Consider the following 24,615-nt stretch of genomic DNA (forward strand, 5'->3'; position numbering starts at 1 on the left):
GTTGATATAATTATCTATTTGCATAATGACTAACAAAATTCAAAACACGTTTAAATGTAATATTTGATGATCATTTTAAGTAAAATTATTCCTAATGACCATTATTTAATTTTAGTAATTAAATAATTTATACGCAATATAATACAATTAATATTGCTGTTTGTATTGTCATATGAAATTATACAAAATTTGAGATATGTTTTAATTTTTCATCTTATCTGTATCTTGTTGCATGACTAGCAGATATTTCTAACATATTGTAGAGAAAACAAATATTTAAATATTTCTAATATAAATTATTTATTTGATAGAAATACTATCAAACTATAATTGATGAGTATTAAAACTGTGTTAAATATTTCATAGAATTACTCATTTGCATTGTTCAGGAAGATGTTAATGATACAACTCTTTCCTTGTTTGTAAGAAAATAGTTGTATATTTAGCCTGAATTATTAACTTTGTAGATTTTCAGAACTAGTCATGTGTAGTATGTAGATGAAATTTATAAAATTACGCACATTGTATTTACATAATATATATAGAATTAGTAATAGATATTCATAATATATCAAATTATTGACTTTCTTCTCAAGTAGCAGAAAATAAACTGTACTTGCGCGCTATATATCATGTTATTAAACTATATTATTAGTTTACATTCTCATTCTCAAAATAATATAATTATATTGTAAAATACATAAATATATACACTGTAAAACTTATGCCTGTGATTTGATTGATTGATTCTAAACATATACAAATTTTTGAATAAATTTGATATGTTGAAAAATAATAATATTTAAACTTGTTATCAATCCATATTTTTACAAAATTATTCTAATTATACTAATCATATTTATCCATATAAAATATTGTGTTAATATTATATTTTCATTTTATATTTATATTTCTTTTTTCTATGAATAGTTGTTATTTTTCTATATTTTAAAGTGTTCTTTAAATTTTTTAAATGGAACTCTTTATATACTTATGCTTTTTTTATATACTTATGCTTTTGTTTTCTCGTAATAGAAGGTGTAGATAATATTAAAAAGAATTTAACCCTATTAAATATTATGATTTTATTTCAATTTTATTATTCAACTTCAGATTTATTGTTTGGTATAAAATTTGACTAATCTTAGAAATACAATTAATAGATTAAACAAAAAAGATCATAGCGAATGAAAACAAATCACCATTAAAGCGTTTTATTGATTTTTAGATATAAATATACCAAATTACTTTCTCTAAATTAATATTAATTTATGCTTATTTATTATGAAAGATCAGACTATTATTATGATATAAGTAATTCAATAGGTATATTTATTGTCTTTTTTTTTTCATCATTACTATATAAGGGGTGTTACAGAATATAAATACTTTTTAGTTTAGCATTACAATATCTTGTTTATATTATAAGTTTTGTAATATGCATGTTTTTCTTATCCATGATTTCATTGTATTAAATGAGACAACTCACATTCACATATTACTTGAATATAAATAGAGATTAATTAGATAATAAAATTTGGATTTTATATACAGCACATTTATATTGTTCATTCCATAATGAAATGCCTTAGCAATATGCAAGAAGCACATCATTCATACATATAAAGAAATATCTCACTATATTTTTAGAATAACATTGTTTATATAATATCCTATATACATAAATCATTTTTATCCTACAATGCATTATATAATAATTATGAATTAATTTTACTTTTTACTTTCCGTAAAATTAATTAAATCTTTTATACAAAAAGAAAAATTAATTGATTAAACGAACTCATAATATTTTATTTGTTTGTTATATCTAGATAATTATAGATATCTAGAAAATTATATCGATAATTTATATTCTATGTGCAATTTATTGTACAAATTATATAGAATTAGTGCAATGTAGGATTAAAAAATAACATCTTTGCCAAATTAATTATGAACTTATGAAAACTAATAAATAATAATATATTAGTACAAACAACTCCCTTCTTAAATAACTTTTTTCTATTAACTTCTTTGATATTACAAAAAGTTATATATATTATGATTTAATAAAATAATTTATTGTTTAATGTCTATTCTCATTTTTTCTAAATGTGATATTAAATATGATATAATGATAAATCATTATAAAATCATAAAAGAAAATGAAAAAAGCACTGACTGACAAATACTAATACGTAGCATATACAAGTTGTCAGTTTATGTACATGTTTGTTCATTTTAATTTAAGATTTCAAATTCCGCAGAAAATGTTACTATATCATTTATGTATAATAATATATTATACATACGGAAGAGGGTTTACAAGCAAGCAAGCAAGAACATATAAAATTCCAAGAAACATATTTAACCGGGCTGTTTGCTTAGGCACATTTTGAATCATATGGGGACTTCGAAATTGTTTCTCTATTCTGAATGCAGTTGGTAAAGTAATTATTGGCAATAGGAACCATACAGAATATCTTAGTGCAAGTACTACAAGAGTTATATACGGAGTAAATAATAAAAATGAATACAAAACATGTGAAGCTGTATATCCTATTAATATAGCTAATGTCACAATTCCTGCTCGTTTGTCACTTTCTAAATCACGTGTATTATTACTATGTAAAATAGCTTCGGTATTCAACGCAAGCGGTATTGCGTAATATATAGTACCTAATTCAACATAACCAGTTTGAGCCATGAACGCAAATAAAACTGAAATAGGACCGAATATTACTAAAATAAGTACATCACCTAGTGCAATATATTTTAAACCTATTCCTCCTGTATAAAGAAATGATGAGGATAAACCTCCAAAATATACTAAAGCAAGATGTTCCATTTTTGCAGGAGATATTGTAGTTAACAAAACAAAACCTATACATCCAGCTGCATATAATAGTGCTCCCAATGAAACCAATTCATCTTTCGACAGAAGCTGATCTACTAATATTCTATCATCACTTTTTCGACTATCCACACCCTTTATATAATCAAAATAAGTATTTACCACATTGCCAGCTCCATGTACAGAAATGACTGTATATAATGTTAAAATTAATGATATCCAACTAAAATTTGCTACACCTATTAACCGATATGCAAGTGCAGATCCAAGAAGTGTTGGCATTAACGAAGCACTGAGAGACCAGGGCCTAACAGCCAAAAAATATGAAGATAACTTCATTAATGGTGAGTTTAATGTTAATGATGGTGATGAAAGGCAGCCTATATTGTTTAATGTAGAACCATCTTCAGATTCCTTTGTAGGAGTTTGAATACCATTGGACATCATGTTTTACATTACACTGTAAATTGAATACAAGTTTGTATTTTATTTAATACTTTATCAAATATTTTTCCAAAAATAAAACTATGCATATCTTTAATGATCAACAATATTTTTTAATAGGTCATCAATGTATCACAGAATAACTAATCTTTTTGTTTTGCTTTTTTTTTTCTTTTTCTTTTTTTTTTTTAACAACAAAATTAGTATTATATTTTTCTTTCATTCATCATTAATATAACCTTATAATTTGTTGCTTAATTATAACTTATTCTTTGTAAATATTAACATACAATATTATAATTTTTTAAAAATAAATAACATAATGTACAAACATCTCATTCATGTTTCATAATTTAAAATATATTATTAACAAAATAGACTTACAGTTTAATTCCTCCTTCAAAATGCAAAGTAGGGTTAAGATAATTTCCACAGATTTTTAACAAATACTTTATCATTTATATACATCCTGATTATTGCAGAATTTTCTATAATTACAAAAAAAAAAAAAAATAAAAATAATCCGTTATCAAGTTATATTTAAATTATATCGTTATTTATGCAGTTCCAGACACGATGCTGACGTGTTTTCAACTATTTACACGTGGCGCTCTCTAATAGAATGTGTTTTTTTAACTTAAAGATGTTTATTTTTCAATTAAAAAATTTTGTTTAAATTTATATCTACAACAGTCTGATGATTTCATCGATTAAAACAAAATTACTTCCATAAGTTTATATCAAACATATGTGATTGTATAACTACCGTTAACTATATGTAACATTGAATAGCATGAATGCATAGATGTGTTATTTATAATAAATATTTTATTAATTAACAAAGTTATTTTTTTACGATTATATTGACATATATTTTTTATAGGATCTACGAACTTTAAATAGTGGTAAAAAAAGAAAAAAAAAAAAAGAAAAAAAGGAAGAAAAGCAATATTAACGATACATCAATGTATATTTGTGATCATTAAGAATTTAATGGGAAAAATTTTTTGTATAGCCCAATTTCCCACCCTATTAATTCCATCCGTATTTAGATCCCAAAGCAAAACGTCATTGTAACGATAATATTTGTAGATACGAAGGACAAGCAAATAATGGCAGTTTCCTCGTTGCTATAGTTATTTGTAAATAATGAAACCTCTTTACATGTGTGTGTTGAGTTGCATATGCGCATACGTGCGAAAAAAGAGATTCTCAATTAATTGCTTATCATTCTATGATAATTTCATATAATTTAATATCCATCTGAATTGAGAATCGTTCATTTTTTAATAGTACGTAATTTTTTTTTTCCTTATTTACAAATAATCAATTACAAGAAAAAAAAGAAAAAATATCGTACGATATATATAATTATGATTATAAAAACGATATCGTAACGATACAATACGTAATAATTGACTAAATTTAATGACTAAAATTAAATTGCTTTCTTAAATTTAATCTCATATCACTGGTTTACTTTCTCGTTTTAGATAGATATAATAGATTGCCACATCTTCCATTAGGGATGTTGATATTTGTTTTTTTTTTTTTGAATGAATCGATTTATTATAAAAATCGAATTGAAATAATCGATCCTGCCGAGATCGATTTCATCATCGAAAATATTTTACGTCACAATTTTTAATATCCCTTTATTTAAAGAAAAAAAAAGATAATAAATTTTAATATTGCTGTACAAACAATCATAATTGAAACTATGAAAATTAATTTTACAAACGTTATTTATTTAAAATCATCGATGACTTAATAAAAATTAATTTATCTATAGTCCGACAAACAAGTCGAAGTTAATAAAAATAAACAAACGCACGTGATTCGGAACAGGAGCGTATTCATAATCATCGAATACTGCAACATTTTCCAAAATGGATATATAAATGTCACAAATGCCTTAAAATCAACATATCAATCGGGTAATTAATTTTTCGCGACAAGGAGGCCAACACCACAATCCATAAAAAAAAATGGATACTTTCAAAAATTCTTAATTTTCATTTTTTAACTTGTTTAATCGACACGAAATTTTTTTTTATTTAAATGGAAAATTCTATCTGCACAAAACATACACACACCACATACACACAACACCAATGTTCGCAAAGCTAATTCAAATCGATTCTAGTTTTCATAATCGATTAAAAATATCGAAAATCGTGACGGAAAGGATCGATCTTCGAGAGATCGATTTAAAATCGGCACCCTAATCTTCATTCGTACAAGTATTACAGATCATATACTGATATTTTTTTTTGCAGTAGAGTAAGAGGGAATGATCTTCTATTATAACGGTGAAAAGAGATCATTATCGTGCTTATTTCTATCGGAACATGTATACCGTATCTAAAGGGCCTAGTAAAATTGTAGCGAAGACTCGTAGAGGTATTTATTTATATTATGAATAGCGATCGGTTAATAAGTTTTGGACTTTAAGTTTAAATAATAATTAAAATGTTTATTATAATTAAGTTTACATTTATTTTAGGAATTAGTCAGAATCTCGAGAGATTAGAAACTCTACGTGATCTAACGAGAAAGACAGTTCCTGAAAACGAACACGAAATCACCCGGTAAGTCGTAATCTAATTCTTTTAACCCTACTGATCGACTTTACTCCTCCTCCATACTCAACATTACGCAATTCATAATTTATTTGTTTACGAACAAAGTCTTTTTTTATTTCTTAAATAATGTTAAAAGATCTATCATTGAAAAAATTTAAATATTGCTAATTGATTGAGTCTTATCTTTATATTTCTTTTACACTTTTTTTTTTCTTCTTTAAATTTTTATTTGAATAAGCTCAATATATTCTTCATTATTGTAGTCATGTGCCAAAGCCAGTCTTTCACATCAATGGGAAGTCAAAGTTCAACACACAGAGGCATCAAATGCAAGAAGTTATAACACCACAGCACGAAGAACTTATTAAGTTTGTTTATGAGTGTAAGTGAGAATTATTTAATATCAGGGAGATTAAAAGTGGGTTAATACATAATTGGAGAGTGATATTAATTAATATCACGAGATTGAAATGATTTATATTCTAAAGAATTGATCTTTTTATATATATTTGTCTGATGAAAATTAGTTTAACTAGCATTAACCTACTTAAGAACCCTGCTTCACAGATATGAACATTTCAAATTATTTTCAAGCAACTTTAACATAAGTGGAGAATAGTTAACAGATGCAAATATCAAGAAGAAAAACAAAATCTGATAAAATAATCAGAGAAGAGAAAAATATTTGATGACTTAATGTATGTCTATGCAACTTTAAAAGGATATATTTATAACTTCTTTTATTAGCATGGAACCAAGTTAACACAAGACAAAGAAGTGAATCCTTGGACGGATCAGATTGCTCAGAGCCTTCCAGTAAGTATTGATAAATAAAAGTATATAACTTTTTCTTTTTCTTTTTTTTTTTCAATTTTTTTTAATTTTTTAGTATATAAGCAAAAACACATGATTCATCAAACATAATAATTATTAGTTTTATCCATTACTATTCATTCATTTAATAAAAATAAATTCAAAACCATTAATTCAATGAAAAAGGTCAAACTCGATGGAATAGGTCAAATTCTAAATTACATATGAATTCAACAAATATTTTGTTTTCTTAGGTCCTAGTTCTATAGTATATTATAATGATGGAGAACCAAATGACATTCTTCAAGGTAATATATTCAAATTATATAATTAATTAATTACTAATTTAATTAAAAGCATGAATGTGCATTAATAAACATAACTTATTGTTTTAGATTTTAAACCTTTTGACCTAGAGTCTTGGTGGGGTAAACGGTTATTCAATAACATCACAAATTCACTCTGAAATACCAGAAGATCTAAGAATATTCCATATTGAAGAATTCATTGGATGTAGTATGGCCAATATTAGCCAGTGCAAAAAATTAGCAAGAATTAAGTTTTAAAGACAATTTAATCATGGGTGGATTTGAACTTTAAACAGTGTTACACAATTGAGACATTAAAATGGACTCAATTTATTATTAGGTTCTGTGTAATAAAATTTTGCACCATTATAATTTCATTGGCATCGTATTTTAGCAGGCCTATCGTAACACGATAAATGCAAGTTTGCACGGAATAATATAGAAATAATATTCAACAAAGTGCTTCTAATATTAGATTTTTACTTAATGAGAAGAATAAATAAGTGCTATGCAATATTTAAAAGCACACATTCTTAACCATGCGTTGTGTTAATGATATATGCATTTGTTTATCAATTATATTATTATGAAATATGATTCATAATGATATATGAAAGGATAGACATATGATATCATTGTACACATATTGCAATCTGCACAATTTTCATGAAAAATGTACTTGAGAGCGTGCAGAATCCTTTTCCAAGTAAAAAGGGTTGCAGTCTGAGTAGACAATAAGTAAACTGTAATGCAATACAAAACGTAGTCATTCACTTCATTATTAAGAAACATTGAATTTCCTTTAGGCTTTTAATACATAATAAAACTGTGAATGCAATTAACAACTGCATACCAAATAGGGCTAAAGAATTATGTATAAATGAACCCTGTGTGGTATGAATGTTGCGTGAAAATAAGAAACTTAACCATAGAATATTGTACATATTATGTGCATTAAATTGAGTGAATGCATGGTAATGTTGCTGATATTGTTACAAGGTCTATATTTGAATATCTTTATGTAAGCAACGATTTAGTATAACTTTGTAGACTGATACTATTAAGGTTGTCATATTATCATTGGAAAGACAAAATTTGTCACCAATATGTCCATTTGCAAGCTATGCTTTCAAAATTTGAATGTTTCATTAAGTCTGCTCATACTTGCTAAAATTTTATATATCAGTAAATGTGTATTATTATTTAAGGAAATCAATTAGGAAGAATTTTTTGGGATCTGAGAAGTTTTTTGATAAAGCACAGTTTGCAAACGTAGTCGAAATGTAGTGCAATATATTTGGCCATGTGGGCTGAATAATATTATTATAAAGAATAAATATGGCTTTATACATATTTGTTTTATTTTTTAATTTCTAACTTTCATCTTTTTTTTTTTTTTTTTTTTTTTAAAGTTCATTACCGATTCATTGAAATTCTTCATTTTAATACATTTGAATACATATCTACATTAAGTAATCGAGTATTGTACGATAATCGATCTATCGTTTACAAAAATACAACTCGAAGAATAGAACAAAGTGAAAAAAACAATATTAACGTTGCCTTATTATTTATTTTATCCATTATTATATTGATATTCACAGATCACTGAGACTTAAAGAATAAAAATTTTTTTTTATTATTTATCTGTATAATATATTACTCAATTTTCCTAACCTAAAATACATTTATGTATATATATATATAGTGTCTATAAAAATTTTCTGGTTTTTAAGTGATAATAAATTGGACATATATAAATACGAACATATATGTAAAATACGATAGAAGATTAATATTTTTGTAATTTATTGTTTATTATCATAAAATGCAACATTTATGGAATGATCTTGATCAGGCAACTGAGACCAATCTTATTAGTATTGCACTAATGCATCATGGCTTAGTTCTTTTGGAAGATTGTAAAGCTATCTTACGAAGAGATTATTCTAATATGACTGATAAAGTATGTCAATATTAATTTCTCCATAAATCGTTAAATTAATATCTGGCTCTTATCAGGTTAAATTAATATCTGGCGGAGGAAGTGGTAATGAACCGGCTCATACAGGCTTTGTAGGTCCTGGTATGTTGACTGCTGCAATTTGTGGAGATATTTCATCAGCACCACCAGTAAATTCTATATTAAGAGTTATTGATGAAATTGGCACCAATCATTCTCCTGGTATTAAATTTGTATTATAATTTATTAAATCCCATATCATTTCTTTATTATTTTCTTGTCCTTGTAGGTGTGCTGTTGATAGTTCAAAGTTATCCTGGATATCGTATAAATTTTGGATTAGCCAAATTACGCGCAGAAAGTATGGGGATATATGTAAAAATGATAATTGTTGGAGATGATGTCTGCTTAGAAGCTGACGAAAAAAGTATAGAAAAACGTGGTTTAGCCGGTATATTATTTATTAATAAAATAGCTGGTGCAATGGCAGAAAATGGGGAAAATTTAGAAACTATTTGTAATGTATGCAATAGAATCATAAATAATGAAGAAATTGCAACTATTAGCATAGGGATGAAAATATCTTTCTCTTATAAAGACAATTTATGTTCACGGAATAGCAGTGTTGCAAAGATGGAGATAGGTTTATATTAATTTTATAAATTATTGGAAAAAAGATATTCACATAATGTTTCTTATGATACATTCTGTTATTATATTTTGAACAATGAATAGGATATGGTATTAATGGTGAATCAGGTATTTGTCAAGTAAATGCATCATCCATTGAGGATGTTGTTACTCTTATAGTAAATAAACTGGTAGTATCATCTCAGAACTCAAACGAAACAACAAATGTCAGAAGGTTTCCTGTTGGCCATAGTGTAGCTGTTATAGTAAACAATCTTGGAGGTATATTTAATGCCAATGTAAACAGTGTAATAGTCTTTATGATTCTTAAAGCAAAATATAATAATGAATAATTTTTGTTTCTTAGGCACTAACCAGATAGAATGTAATATATTTACACTTGAAGTTCTTAAACAATTAAAGGTCTTGGATTTATTAGTGCAAAGAGTATATACAGGTCATTTAATGACATCATTGGATTCTTATGGTTTTCAAGTCTCATTACTGAATCTTTCTGTTGATTCCAATCTAATTAAATATCTTGATACTCTAACATTAGCACCTGCTTGGCCAAAAGTATTGACTGCTGAAATGGTTGGATTTGAACAAGTTAGTTTACTATTATAATGTTACAAATAAAATGTAGTAAAGCTATGTTTGTAGCTAAACTAAACGAACGACATGTCTCATATAAAATATTATATTTTTTTTAGACTCATGATTTAGAAAAAGTTGTTCCAACAAAATATTGCAGGGTAAATAAAACAATTGCATTTTACTAAAATTTTTGAATTTTTTAATCAATAAAACTGAACAAATTTTGTAGGAATATTGCAATGGTAGTTTACCTTCTATAGAGGCCAAAGGAGCTATGATAGATAATAGAACTGGACAAGTGCTTTTAATTATTATATCTTTTGCATGTGAAGCATTGATAGTTTGTGCAGAACAATTGAATATAATGGATAAAGAATGCGGTGATGGTGATTGTGGTACTACACTCGCACGAGGAGCAAATGCCATAAAAACTGCAATCAAAGTAATATATGTTGTAAAATTTTAAGATATTATTTTTATACATCATTGTTATAATTAAAAATGTCTTATTTTTCAGGAGAATAAAATAAACAGTACAAATCCTTTTGTCACTTTTACACATATTAGTTGTATTATAGAAAAAGAAATGGGTGGATTGCAAGGAGGATTGTATTCCTTATTTTTTCATGCTATTGCTAAGGTAAAAGTCAAATCAGATTTATCTTGTTATAAATAGTTACTTATTATAACGCGTCTATAAATAATTACAGGTTTTTGCTGAAACAAACGATCAGGTAATACCTCGTACATGGTTGAACGCATTGATTGCAGGAAATAAAGTGATATCAGAATTTGGAAAAGTATCATTTGGAGATAGAACAATGCTAGATCCTTTAATGAGTGCACAAAATATGTTATCTAATGCATTAGATGCCAAAATGCATCCTATTCAAGCATTTGGAGAAGCTGTTAAGGCTGCAGAAAAATGTGCTATTCAAACAATATATACGCGTGTCCGTAAAACTAGCTTAATGAAACTCAAAGTATCTAATTTTCTTTTTTTATAATAACATCTTCTTGAATATTGTTTTGTTATTTATTAACCTTTCTTTTTTTTTTTTTACACGTTTTTACAACTATGTAAAATTATCGGAGGATATTCATGCAATTTAATTTCTCGTAGAAATTCAAATATCCTGACCCTGGAGCACACGCAATTGGCATATGGATGAGAGCTGCATACGAAGGTGTAAAATTAAAATTAGTTTGTCAGTGTGAATTATGAAAAATGACATTTTAGTCGGAATCTTATTTATAATGTTTTTGAAAAATTTTATAAATTAAAATTAATTATTTATAGATTTTATAAAATAAAACATGTCATATATACTTACCCGCTTATACATACCAACGCATGCATATTCAATTTATCATTGACATAACGGGTGTTTTATTATATTTTTAAAAATGGATACATGAAATAGACATATAGAATATTGTAATTGTCATAAGGGCCACAATTTGAAAACAGATCCTTTGATTGTACTTCGACTTAAACTAACAATTTCATGTAGAATAAACTCCTTTTGAACACATAATTTTTAAAAGGGATTCGACGAGTATCTATTACTCGGTGTAATGATTATCTACGTGTACAATTGCATAATCTTTGGGAATATCTCTCTTTTAATGAATATATCATTAAAATTAATGAATATGAGAGATGAACAAGCACGTATATCTATATATGTTATAATTTAGATTTTTCGGGATCGGTTGAGATTTTGGAAAACTTTCGATACTCATCTTGTTCTCTAATTTCAAAATTTATACATTTTCAACTTTCTTCATTGACAATCACTATAGGCACTATACAGATACAATACATCAAATTTGCCACTTCTCGCGTGTATATAACATGTATATAATCAATGATAGAAAAAATACCAATTATATCAAGAAAATGTGTAATATATATATATATATATATATATATATATATATATATATATTTCTTTTTTTAACTGTCGTGTCCCTTTTATATTATGATCGAATTATATGGGTTTTAGTTTTATTTTGAACAAAATTTCTAATAATTCTGTGTTCATAAATCTAGATACGATTTTTCTCACATATGACTTTACTTTAAATTAAATTTTAATCAAATAAATTAATATAATATTTTCGTTAATTAACATAATATTTTCATCTTTTTCGGGGAAAAACATATTTTAATTTTTAAAATGGAAAAATGTAATTTTCTCTTTTATTCTTCATTGCCTAAATAAATTTTCTTAATTTTGGATATGTATATGAGGACGAGTTATTGTTTATATCTTCTTCATTGAACCTTATTAATCTTCATTTTGTGTCAATTTTTAATAGAAATATCCTTTATATAATTACGTCCAAAGGATCATTATTGAATATAACATAGTAGACACTTAATAATCACATTATTGTTATCATTATTATTGTTACTTTAAATCTGATTGCAATTACGTTTTACTTATCTTATCCATTAACAATCAACAAAGATTCCAAAAAGGACGATTACCGTTTTTAATGACAAAATCACGGTTACGAGCGTACGATATAGCCAAGAGTACGATTGAAGCATACCGCGATAAATTTTTGTCAAATATATTACGTAGTCGTGTAAAATACTATTATATATTATTAATGAAATAATAGAAGAGAGAGAGAGAGAGAGAAAGAGAGAGAGAGAAAGTTTTTATTTTAATAACACTTTTATTATGGCCATACTTGGAATGTTCATTTAGTCAATATATTTTTATCTTTTCTTTGAAGAATATAAAGAAAAGGGAAGTATTTTACTCGACTCCGTATTTGTATTACCACATAGATTCTAAATATATATGTGTGCATATATATATATATATATATTTATATGTATATACATATATACACACATATATTATATATGTATATATATATATACATATATAGAGAAAAATTATTTTTAATACAAAGTACGCACACGCAAGGATCAGAAAGAGGTATTCCAATAATGTCGTCAGTATTGCCTAATATAAAGAAATTAATATTTCTACAAAAATGGAGAGACTTTCGATTAGATATCAAGACTAAATCGGTTCAATGTTTATAGTTAAAGATATTTATATAACGTCACGAATGTAATAAATCTCTATACTTCATACATTGTGCGTAATACCAATCGATGGGGTTTATCTTATACAAGAACGATCGGATTTACATACTTGCACGATGAGACAAATCAATGATCATTGAGATCAATATACACATATCATTATATATAGAGCGTAAAACATTAAATCGATCGTTTCTCACGCACTTTTATTACCGTGGTTTGAAAGATGATTGTCCATGATTGTCCGTGATACATGTATACATATGTATGTATATATATAGATATATAAATATACATATATACATAAGTACATATTAATACATACATATATATCTATATATATATATATATATACATATATATATATATATACACACATACAAATATAATTGCGATAAAGTAAATTCGGACATTCGCGCGCGATTTTATGGAAATAATTACCAATATATACGATTTGTTCTCTCAATATATGATCCGTCTGAATCGTTTAACCGGTTTTGCTTAATATTAAGGACACTTAACTTTGTATGATCGTCTTAGGAACATGTATAGACGCATACATATATACGTACAATACAATAGATGTACCACTCCTTTAACTTCATAGGATATATGGCCTAATATTTGTGTAGATAGCTTATCATACTTGCGTGCTTTTACGATTCCGTGCATTACAATTTCGCGCTCGTCCAGGGTAAAAGGATAGAATTACTCTCGAATCATAAGAAATCGGACGGCAGATAAGAAATTTAACAAATATTCGAAAGTATACATAGACGAGCACGGATATATAAATCGTTTGATCATCGTCGTTTCGTTCATAAGGAGGTTGTCAAACTGCGAGGATCGATATTATTCAATGCACGAAACGATGTTTAACAAATGATACAATTCATCTGATATATATATATATATCTGATATATATATATATATATATATATATCAGTATAACGATCTACATTATCTGTTTTATTTTCTATAAACTCTGTGAAAGATTGGAAACGTCAGATAAAATTCGAAAATCTTCCGATGATCGACATCGTACATCGTACATGTATATATGTGAATATGTGATTGTGTAAGACTGTTCCTACATATATTTTTCATTACAAGCGGGAAAAAATATCTAGGCGAAGTATATCTTACCGGAGCGCAAAATGAAAATTTATTTGCGCGCGTTGTACATAGGAACACGTGGTTTATTTTATTTTTCTCTTTTCTCTCTCTCTCTCTCTCTCTCTGTCTGTCTGTTTGTCTGTCTGTCTGTCTTTTTTCGATCGTTGGCCGTATATTGGAAAAGAATCAGATCGTATTTTTAACTTTATTTTTTAACATCACACTTTCTTCCGGATGCAATCCGTCACCGAGAGGCGCGCGAACGCCCGCGCGATATATATATATGTATGTATGTATGTATGTATGTATATATGTATGTATATCTTACACGGATACAAAAACTACCTTAACTATTAATGATTGTGTAATGCGACAATTGACAAGGGTATCGCGCAATCACGCGTTTTCCCATTTAATAACAGCAATAGGCCCTATATTAAGGAGAAAAATATTAGCTTCTCTCTTTACGAACGAGGCCGAAGATATGTAAATATGAATACTAGAAATATAACAGAATGAATATACAAGTATTAATAATGAGATTCATTATTCAATCATTTTAAATATTTGTATATATGTGAAAGCTTCGCATCACTTCGTAAATTATTTGATAATCATGAATATTAAATTTCTTCATAGTTTCGTATTACGCCTGAAAATAGATATCACTTTATACTATGTCGATAACATAGCTCGCGATTATCATCTATCGGTAAGAAAGATTTTTTAAGTCCCTGATTATAGATAATATATAATCATATATGTGATAAGTGTAATCTGTCTATAGGGGCAAAGAGTTTATAATTACGAATAATAATTATTTTGTCTGAAAGTACTTAATTATAAAATATCGAAGTGATTTGAAACAAGAGAATGAAAAATGAATTAATCGAAAATTAATGAGCTGATTAAATGTCGATTACTAACGAGCACGTGCACGAGGATTTAATTATTATACACATGTAGACACGTGTATACATGTATACATTTAATAGAGGATTTATCAGCTGATCCATTGAAGACCGACACACGTCCTGTTATTACACGATGAAACATTTAAAGAGAAAGAAAGAGATTCATAAACTCGTATTTATTCGAAGAAGGAAGAAGAGAGTTCACCCATTGAAAGAAACCACTCTTTTCGCTGTGACGTATTTCATTCATGAGCGACATATGGTACACAATATATATATATATATATATATATATATATATATATATATATATATATATATATATATTGTATATTATCGATGAGAATTGTAGGTACTTTGAAGAAGAAAATTTTTCGAAGAAATTTAAAGAAAGATCAATCCTCGAAATGAAGTCGATTTTATGAATTCCTATTCTCATATCATCGTGACATCAAATACTTTCTCTTAGCGATACTCGAATTTGTACAACCTACCTTGTTCCGATCGTACCAGATTCTTGATAATATTAGAAAAGGCAATTTACTTTTGCATTTCGCATGGTGGTCTTGTACTTTCTCTAAATTTCCCAGAAAGATGAATATTCTTCTATTTTTTAGGTACAAATTAGCATTCGACGTTCCTCTATCTCTCCTTTCTTTCTGCTTGCACGCTTCATGCGTCGGTTTGTCTATTGAAGAACTGATACTGTAACATATCAAAGAATCTAATGGTTTAATTTGCATGAGAAATACTTGATAAGCACTAAATAAGATTCTAAACAAGTTGAGAATAGAAAGTATATTTTTTCTTTTCAATAATATTTTGTCTTGAACGTTAAATTCATATTGCTTGTATACTTGATCATATTTAAGCCAGCTATATTTACAAGCTAATATAATTGACTGTTATTTTTAAATCGAATTATCATAAAAGAATTCATGCGCCTGGGCGATAGAGAGGCAAGTGGATTGGAGAGGAAGGAAGTACGTCTGAAAGAAGTGAAGAGGAATATAAAATTAATAATCAGATAGAAAGAAAGATAGAAGGAAGAAAATAAAAAAATAAGAAGTAATAAGAAAAAGAAGAAGATTATCACGTGTCTGTCCGTTCTCAGCAAAGAATTGCAGTGACATCGCCGATGGCAGCGGCAACAGGAGCAGCCATAACCAGCAATAGCGCGCAGCAAGAATAGCGTTACTTACAATTAGCAATAACACAGAAGCGTAAACGTTACCAGCTATAGCAGAAATATTATTTATATTTAATTGTTCGTTATTTATTTACGAAGACGTTCAATCGTCGAAGACAGATCATCGATATCGAAGATCTTTCCCGGGGAAATATCGAAGTACCGTGCGATAGAGCAAGCGAGATGCAGACACGATCTTTGGTGCTGGCATGTAGGTAAGAGGAAGCATAGTGAGTATCCTTACACTGTAACCAAGGGTCAGTGGGAATGTTGTCCCGGTAGCTGGAGTGATGGAGAGAGTGTTGGTGGTGGTGGTGGTCCATTGAGGTTGAGGCAGATGGGGGGTAGTTGTCTTACCATGCTGGATCCAACCTGTTGAAGAAGTCCTTGTTGGGATGACGTCGATGATACCGAGGGACGTCTTGATCCTCGAACACTATTCATACTCGAACTGAGAAGATATGGCACGCTACTACTTGTTATTGGCATTCCGCCTCCCTGCGTATATGAAAAATGGACGAACGTTATTTTCTTACCTCATAATTAATGATATTTATTATCGCCTATATTTAATAAGTTTAACGATTCTAAAAGATACAAAATATCGTGTTACCGTGGGCGGTGAAAGATTAATATTCGATCCACGTCGTTCTTGAGGCCCTATACTTGAATGTCGACGTACAGGTAAACCACCACCAGGTGTTCCACCTGGAGAGCTGGCGCAAGATGGTGCAACGCGTATTTTAGGTGTCATTAAAGTATTATCCGAAAGACGTCTACTCGTGAAGGCGTTATGTACTTTTAAGAAATTGCTATCGTTCATCGTTGATGTGAACCATCCTCCAAAAGCGTCTAAAAATGGGAAAGGACCATCGTTAAGATTAATCTTATCAATATTTTCTTATCGATGGTTAATATTACATACTGAACATTGAATTTTTCCGCGCCATATTTTCGGCTGAGGCCGTCCTATCCGGTTCAGCTAATCGTAAAGATCGAGAAGATAATTTTCAAAGACATTTTTCAACAATATAATTACTTCGAAAAGTTTTTATATTTCTTACTCATGCTATTCTTTCTCGCCATATCTTCGGCGGACGAAGTCTTTCGTTGATCGATTCTTAAATTCGGGATGTTGAACGGTGGTACGTGCATGTTGTCCGTACTATGCTGATGTCGGAAAGGCCGATAACGTTCCGGACTCGGTAAAGAGAGATTGTCTAGAGTGAGCTTATTTCTTTGATTCCTAAAAAATATAGATATCAATCGATTGGTCTATCATATTGTGACAAAAAAAAAAAAAAAAAAAGAAAAAAGAAAAAAGAAACGAAAAATAGAGCAAAAGAAAAAAAAAAAGAAGAAAAAGCTTACCTCTCTATGTGATTCAACATTTCTTGAAGCACTTGGAAAAGTGACATGAATTGTTCCAAATTTAATCCTGGATTGACAGTTTGAGGAAGTAACGAGGGCATCGCTCGAGTTGCCATCCAATTGACGGAGAGACCGTAATTCTTATCGGTGAGCATCAATTTGTAAATATCTACAAGTCAGAATGAATGATACACACTAGCGTGGATGATCGAAGTCAAATGATTTTAACGAAATAATCCGTCTTACTTTTCGAATGAATTCTACGTAATTGCATTGAGAAAGCTCAGAAAGCATAGAAGCGCGAAGCATTAGAAGCGAATTTTTATTTTTACTTTTTATTTACTCATTTATTATTTCATTTTCGAGAAAAAGAGCGCCTTCACTTACTTACAACCCGAACGACGATCTCGGGTTCTTGTAATTTAACCTTGCACAGAAGGGGTAACACGTAGTCTATGATCTTTTGTTTCTCGAGTCGATTTAATATACAGTAAACCACTTTCATCAATTTACGTTCGTCGACGGTACCATTGTCGAAGGCCTGAAGTAACTTTGGTAATATTATATTTCTTATAGCTTCATCATTGAGATATTTCGTCACGTTGGTTACTGCTATGTAAGCGGCCGTCTAAGGAAAATATGCAAAAACGTTTTCTTTCGTATTTTCATACGAGTATGATTTAACAGATAATATATATATTAAGTTATTTTACCTGCACTTGCATCGTAGAATTCTCAAAACTCGTATATAACATCTGTAAAACCTCCGAATCTATGTACTGTTCGGGTGTCTTCTCCAATATTACATGCAAATTTTCTAACAATGTTACAGTACCATTAATCGATTTTCGATTCGAGAAGAGCGGTCTGAGAACAAGCAAAGCGATAAGAAAGAAAGAGGCTATTAATCTTTTAGATAAGAATAAAAATTATTTGAAAGAGAGCTCTTATATATATATACATATATAAAGCTCGACAGATTATCTGCGACGAAAAGAGAAAGCTTTTCAATTCTTAACCCTCTAAGAATGATTTACCTCAAGGTGGGAAAGATTATATTCTCGTATTCTTCTTTAGTACTCATTTCAATGATGTATAAGATCGGCTGCAGGACCGCCGATAAGACTTCCTGGGTCTGCAGCTCAGCTTGGAGATACCACCAAATGTGTTGATACAATAGTTTCTGCGTATTAAAGTGGTGCATGTGACAACGCGAGCCGACGGAATCATACGGTCGTCTTTTATGTAGATCGTCTTTTCTACCTTCGGTATATACGGCAACAATTCCTTCAGGGTCGTCCTATAAAAATGTTCCTTTTGCATCAAGTCCTTTAACTTGCTCACATCCAGAAATTGAAGGGCGTGCACGAGCGGATCCCTGTATCATGAACATATCATTTTATATTTCTCTCTTTTCCATATATAATTTTCTATTTATAGATTTTCCAAAGGAATTATTTTTTACCAACCGGAAATATTTGATCATCGATAAAACTTGAGCGGTAGGCCTTAGATCAATATCCTTTTGAAGAAGTCTTGAAACTGCTTCTCTCAGAGGAAGCGCGACCGATGGTAGAATAATGCCGACCCGATCATCGAGCTACATATATGTAAGAAGTACCGATTAAATGAAAAAAAAAAAAAACAAAAAAAAACAAAAAGAAAACAAAAAAAAATAAATAAATAAATTTTGATTTCGTTAATATTTTGATATATAAACGGGATAGAAAGATACATAATTACATCACATTAAATTGAAGGATGCATTAATAACTTACATTTTCTAATTGCTTCAGGTACTCGGAACAATTGTGATTGGCTTGAATCAAGGGTCTGCCTCGATTGAAGATAGCACATATCGTCATTCCAAGACTATACATGTCGCTACTAAAGCTTCCTAATTTTTTTTGTTGGATTTCCGGTGCTATAAAAAACATATGAAGACATACATGTAGGAGATCGTCAATCGATCTAATTATTTTCTTACCTAAGTAATCCAAATTTGGTTGGGCCATTTTTGACATTCTACTTGTCCATGGTTGTATAGTAAATGGTACCTCATTGACCACCTCTATGTAATATCGAATAAATTGATTGAACAAATGAAAATAAAAAAAAAAGGATCTCGAGTTTGATGCTGCACGCTTACCTATAAATTCGAATCCGGCGAGCTTCCACGTTCCTCTTTTCGTTATTATGATATTACTCGGACAAACGTTTCTGTGAAGAATTTTGGTATGAGAATTGGTATGCAGAAATAGTAAAGCCTCGGTAATCTGTAAAACGAGATATAATTATTAAATATTTACTCTTACGCGATTGCATGAAGTTATGCTACATTGAATAAAAATATATAATATGTTTTATATTTTTTTCATCGGCATATTATTTAACAGACGATAATTTATGATGATACGATTTGATATTAATTTTAACTTCGTATTTATTGCACTCTATATTCTCAACTTGTACATATATTATTTTCGCATAAACGTTATCTGAAGTATAGGAGGAAAAAGAAGAAGAAAAAAAAAAAAAATAAATAAATAAATAAAATACGATATATAGATATATTTGCAAATCCGATAAAACGTTCCCGTTATCGAAGCGAAATTACAAATTCGTTTTTTATTTTTTTTTCTTCCTTTATCCTGGAAAATTAATTACCTTCCGTTACGAATATAGTAATTGAAAAATTCTTTCTCTTCGTTCGTATCTCACGTATTTCATAAAATACCGCAATTTTCCAGTGATGGAACGCGCTTTAAAGCTCGAACGAACAAACTCTGATGCAATCTTTAAACGACGTTATAATATGAGATAAAATATAATCCATTTTTCTCTTATATAACTCGCATACATGTAGATATATACATTATACGTTTATGTACGTTATGTATATACTACATACTACATAAAGATTACGTCTATCATAAATATGTATCTAAATGGTCAATTAAAAACTATATCTTTTAAACGTATTAATCTTACCTGTAATAAACCATATTTAATTTCAATATCCAATAATTCATACTCTTTTATGTAAACTGGACGATGGCTTTGTGACAATGTATTTTGTTTATTGATAAGTTCTTGTTGCTCTTCATAAGCTAAGACATTTGCAAGACTAGCTAAGACCGGTTCCGAGGCGAAGGCTAATGTTTCTGGACATTCTTCGACTTTATATACCTATAATAAGAAAATAATATCTAACAATTAAATCTTTTATTCGGCGAATCGATTTCTAGAGAATGTCAACGGAAAGATAATTACAAAATTTATACGAAGATCATTAAAAAGGATTTAAAAATATTCTCAATACGTATATTATTTTCTATATATGTACATATATTGAATTTTTATCAGAACAAATGACATTCTTATCACGTTAATAGATCAATTGATATCATTAGATGATATTTTCAATTTACAAAAGAATAAAAAAAATCAAATCACAAGAAATCAAGTAGAGGAATAAGATCATATCAAATTATAGATATTAGTTTTATTACTAATAAATCAAATTTCAATTTCACTTAAAAAAATCACAAAATAAATCATTTTGTAATACATTCATCAAAGTCTATATATTATACATATATCAAAAATGTCTAGTCTAAAAATGACTATCACCCAAAAATGATTTGACGGGAAATGTGTTAAGATTTTACAATGAAGCAATATAGTACCTAAATATATGCATATATATGTGTATATGTATGTGTATATGTATGTATATGTGTATATATTTGTGTGCGTGTGTGTGTATATATATATATATATAAAATAGGGGTGTTGTCTGATATATCAGATTGTTCTGTATAATACGAAAGGGATGGTCCCTTTTATCTAGCGGATCAAAATTCGACTCGCTCCCCTGGGGTATAAACATATATGTAATTAAGTTCTCAATATTTTATGCAAAATCGCAGATGATATTAAATTTTCCAAGCGGAAAAATTATAAATCTTGGGGAGGATTCTTTTAAAGTAGAACTCGAGGGATAACCTCGAGTTAAATTTATTATTTTTCAAAAATGGAAAAAAAGAAATAAAAAAAAAAAAAAAAAAAAGAAAATAAAAGAAAAAAATATAAAAAGAGAAAAAACAATGGACGCAAAACTGTCCATCTTCATTATAGTTGAACGATCGAAAATATATTTACGTTTAAGTAAATCATAAGTCTTTGGAATTAATCGAACTTATGATTTAAAACTTTTGATCAACCTAATTCCTCAGTTTTATGGGATATTTACTTTACCTTTTAAGGTTTCCTTAAGCACGATAAGTAAATTGAATTTTCTTGAAGCAAATATCTTTTCCTTTTAACTTACATCATATTACATCGTATTACACATATATATATATATATATATATATATATATATATATACTCTGTACCATACCTGCAATATCTTTGGATGGATAAAGCGTTGCATTTCCTTAGCTCCATTCCGTAATATTTCCGTAACAGTTTCCTTGCGTTTTGGTTTGTGAAGTTTTTCCACCGAACGTTTGTCGAAGAGAAATACAGAAACTTCCTACGAATGAACGATTCCTTCTTTTATTTCATCTCTTCCTTTCAATTAATTTCATGATCTCACAATTTCGATCTTACGAATTATTATCTTTAATATATAAGAAATAAAAGAAGTCGAGATTGGAATAATATGATTACTCCAATTAATTCGAAGAATGGAGATAACGTTGTATTAAAATTCGACGAGATCCATTTACTCACGAGTGAAATAATCGAAATTTCGTATTTCGACGACAGATAAGAATAATGGATAGTAGTCAATACTTATATCAGACATTTTTTCTAATCGATCGGATCACACGAGAAAGAAAGAGAAAGAGAGAGAGAGAGAGAGAGAGATAGAGATAGATAGAGAGAAAGAGAGAGAGAGAGAGAGAGATAGAGATAGATAGAGAGAAAGAGAGAGAGAGAGAGAGAGAGAGAGAGAAAGACTTTGAAACGTGATGCATAAGAGAGAAGGGCTGAACACGTTCGTGTTCCATTATATAGTTAAGATCAAGTTGTCTATCTTTACCGTGCCTTGATAAGTTACTCTCTTACACCAGTCCAAGGTAATACTAGTGTACACGTAACGAGGACACACTTGATGAAGAAGAAAAGACGAAAAAAGAATTAGCCCTAAGAAACGTCATTTTATATACATATACATATATATATATATATATATATATAGGATATACGATATCGTATACGCAAAGGAACGCGATTCCTTTTCATTCGTCAGTCATCATTTTTCTTTTTTGTTCTTTTTTGTTCTTTTCTTTCTCTTTCTCTTTCTCTTTTTCGTAGTGTTAATCGATTTTATTTGACCCGTGTCATTATTCCAACGCAACAGACCACTAGGAAAACGATTCTTGCGAAAAGAGCGAATGTTGCGATAATACGTAAATATTTGTCGTTCCGCTTCAATTCCCTTCGAGTATCTAAGTAATACGGATAAAAGGAAAATAGTAAACTGGTACTCTCTTCTCATACTTGAAACGATCGTATAATCGTTAACTCAGTTTACGAACTATAAGCATTAGGATAACAATCGTCTAACTAGAAATAACATAACAAGGAAAACATCCTCTCGACATTTTCACATATCTCAACACGATACGATATTAATATCGATAAATCGTAAGTCACAATAATTTACATTAATTATGTCATATTTTTTTCTTTCTTTCTTTCTGTTTTTTTTTTGTTTCGTTTTTTCCTTATAATTTGAAAAACAATTAAACAAATTACCTTCCCGTCCTCTTTACTGTAAGCATCGTAGATACGCCAAACATGTTCCGGTCCCGCGGTAGCTGTTTGCTTCCGAATTTCGCAGAAATTTCTTATTGGATTTGCTAATTGAAAATTGGAGGACGAACTGCTGCTCTTAGACTTTGCAAACATGATGTATCTTTAATAGATCTCATCCAATCCAGCGAAACAGAGCTATTTCGTACTGTCTACCGAATGAAACACAACAAATAATATATTTTATGACGTTTCGTCGATCGGAATGAATATTTCTTCTTCTTTCTTTCTTTTTTCTTTTCTTTTCTTTTCTTTTTTTTTTTTTTTTTGGATCTAACGAAACAGATATTCAGTAAGGTAAAAGAGAAAGATAAAATAATAATAAATGAGATAAGATCTTTCTGTAGGTAAGTAAATTAGAAATTGTAGGCGATATTGGTCACGCATCAGAATGGGATGTGGCAAAGAAAACAGGTTCCAGGGAGCATTGAGTAAATACTAGAAAGAATCTGTAAGGTAACATGCGAACGTAAGAGACAGTGAAAAAGAAAAATAGACAGGGAGAGATAGAGACAGAGAAAAATAAGGAAGAAAAGAAAAAGAGCAAAGGAAAAAGACTGGCAGACGTGAGAGAAGCAAGTAGTACCACTGTAAAATCGATCGTACACGATTACCCATCGGTTTACCTTTCAAGTAGCACTCTTTTCGTTTCCATATCGTCGAGCTAGATCTCACTTAAATTTGTTTTTAAAGCCATCAATCCAATGCACAGGCTTAATCTCACAAATATCTATGACACCTCGCCTATACGTTCCTATGAAAAGCTATGCTAAAATAGTGAATAAACATTCTACCGGTGAATTTAATCGCGTTATAATATATTTCGTCGTTTCTAATAAAACGCAAGATCGTTTTATGGTGGTATTGAAAATGAAAAAGCAAAGGAATGCAAGGCAAGTCATCGTAGAATGTAAGATACAATGCTTTC

At 28.9% G+C, this 24,615-nt stretch overlaps 4 protein-coding genes across 5 annotated transcripts; 2 read left to right on the plus strand and 2 right to left on the minus strand.

Annotated features, from left to right (window-relative positions):
- Positions 1–1,082: 1,082 nt before the first annotated feature.
- heix (UbiA prenyltransferase domain-containing heix) lies at positions 1,083–5,387 on the minus strand. Of its 2 annotated transcripts, none has more exons than XM_085658613.1 (2): positions 5,133–5,387; positions 1,083–3,314 (listed from the first exon to the last, which is right to left on the minus strand). In XM_085658613.1, the coding sequence occupies exon 2, from the start codon at positions 3,299–3,301 to the stop codon at positions 2,303–2,305; it is 999 nt and encodes a 332-aa protein (XP_085514739.1). In that variant the 5' UTR covers positions 3,302–3,314; positions 5,133–5,387; the 3' UTR covers positions 1,083–2,302. The 2 variants fall into 2 exon arrangements, with proteins under 2 accessions (XP_085514739.1, XP_035739142.1); XM_035883249.2 differs by lacking the exon at positions 5,133–5,387 and adding an exon at positions 3,683–4,060 and having other exon boundaries at positions 1,095–3,314.
- A 120-nt stretch (positions 5,388–5,507) lies between these two features.
- Positions 5,508–8,357, plus strand: LOC118448540 (MAPK regulated corepressor interacting protein 2). Its single transcript, XM_035881906.2, has 6 exons — positions 5,508–5,701; positions 5,805–5,889; positions 6,147–6,265; positions 6,631–6,699; positions 6,951–7,004; positions 7,092–8,357. The coding sequence occupies exons 1-6, from the start codon at positions 5,650–5,652 to the stop codon at positions 7,160–7,162; spliced, it is 450 nt and encodes a 149-aa protein (XP_035737799.1). The 5' UTR covers positions 5,508–5,649; the 3' UTR covers positions 7,163–8,357.
- Positions 8,358–8,523: 166 nt separating this feature from the next.
- Positions 8,524–11,931, plus strand: LOC118448536 (triokinase/FMN cyclase-like). The gene is made up of 10 exons (XM_035881893.2): positions 8,524–8,970; positions 9,027–9,189; positions 9,257–9,610; positions 9,703–9,879; positions 9,965–10,206; positions 10,311–10,352; positions 10,424–10,636; positions 10,712–10,834; positions 10,905–11,177; positions 11,318–11,931. Exons 1-10 carry the CDS (start codon positions 8,833–8,835, stop codon positions 11,417–11,419), a joined length of 1,827 nt encoding a protein of 608 aa, XP_035737786.1. The 5' UTR covers positions 8,524–8,832; the 3' UTR covers positions 11,420–11,931.
- Positions 11,932–15,927: 3,996 nt separating this feature from the next.
- On the minus strand, positions 15,928–23,783 carry bma (SCY1-like protein bma). Its single transcript, XM_035876772.2, has 17 exons — positions 23,631–23,783; positions 22,264–22,398; positions 20,850–21,047; positions 20,008–20,134; positions 19,846–19,929; positions 19,637–19,782; positions 19,328–19,458; positions 19,122–19,236; positions 18,896–19,041; positions 18,572–18,725; positions 18,246–18,486; positions 17,859–18,027; positions 17,552–17,733; positions 17,413–17,469; positions 17,101–17,339; positions 16,845–16,985; positions 15,928–16,003 (listed from the first exon to the last, which is right to left on the minus strand). Exons 1-17 carry the CDS (start codon positions 23,781–23,783, stop codon positions 15,971–15,973), a joined length of 2,451 nt encoding a protein of 816 aa, XP_035732665.1. The 3' UTR covers positions 15,928–15,970.
- Positions 23,784–24,615: the final 832 nt, after the last annotated feature.

The sequence above is a fragment of the Vespa mandarinia genome, chromosome 8 (genome assembly GCF_050613455.1).
Source record: "Vespa mandarinia isolate Hongniang chromosome 8, ASM5061345v1, whole genome shotgun sequence".
Lineage (NCBI taxonomy): Eukaryota > Metazoa > Arthropoda > Insecta > Hymenoptera > Vespidae > Vespa > Vespa mandarinia.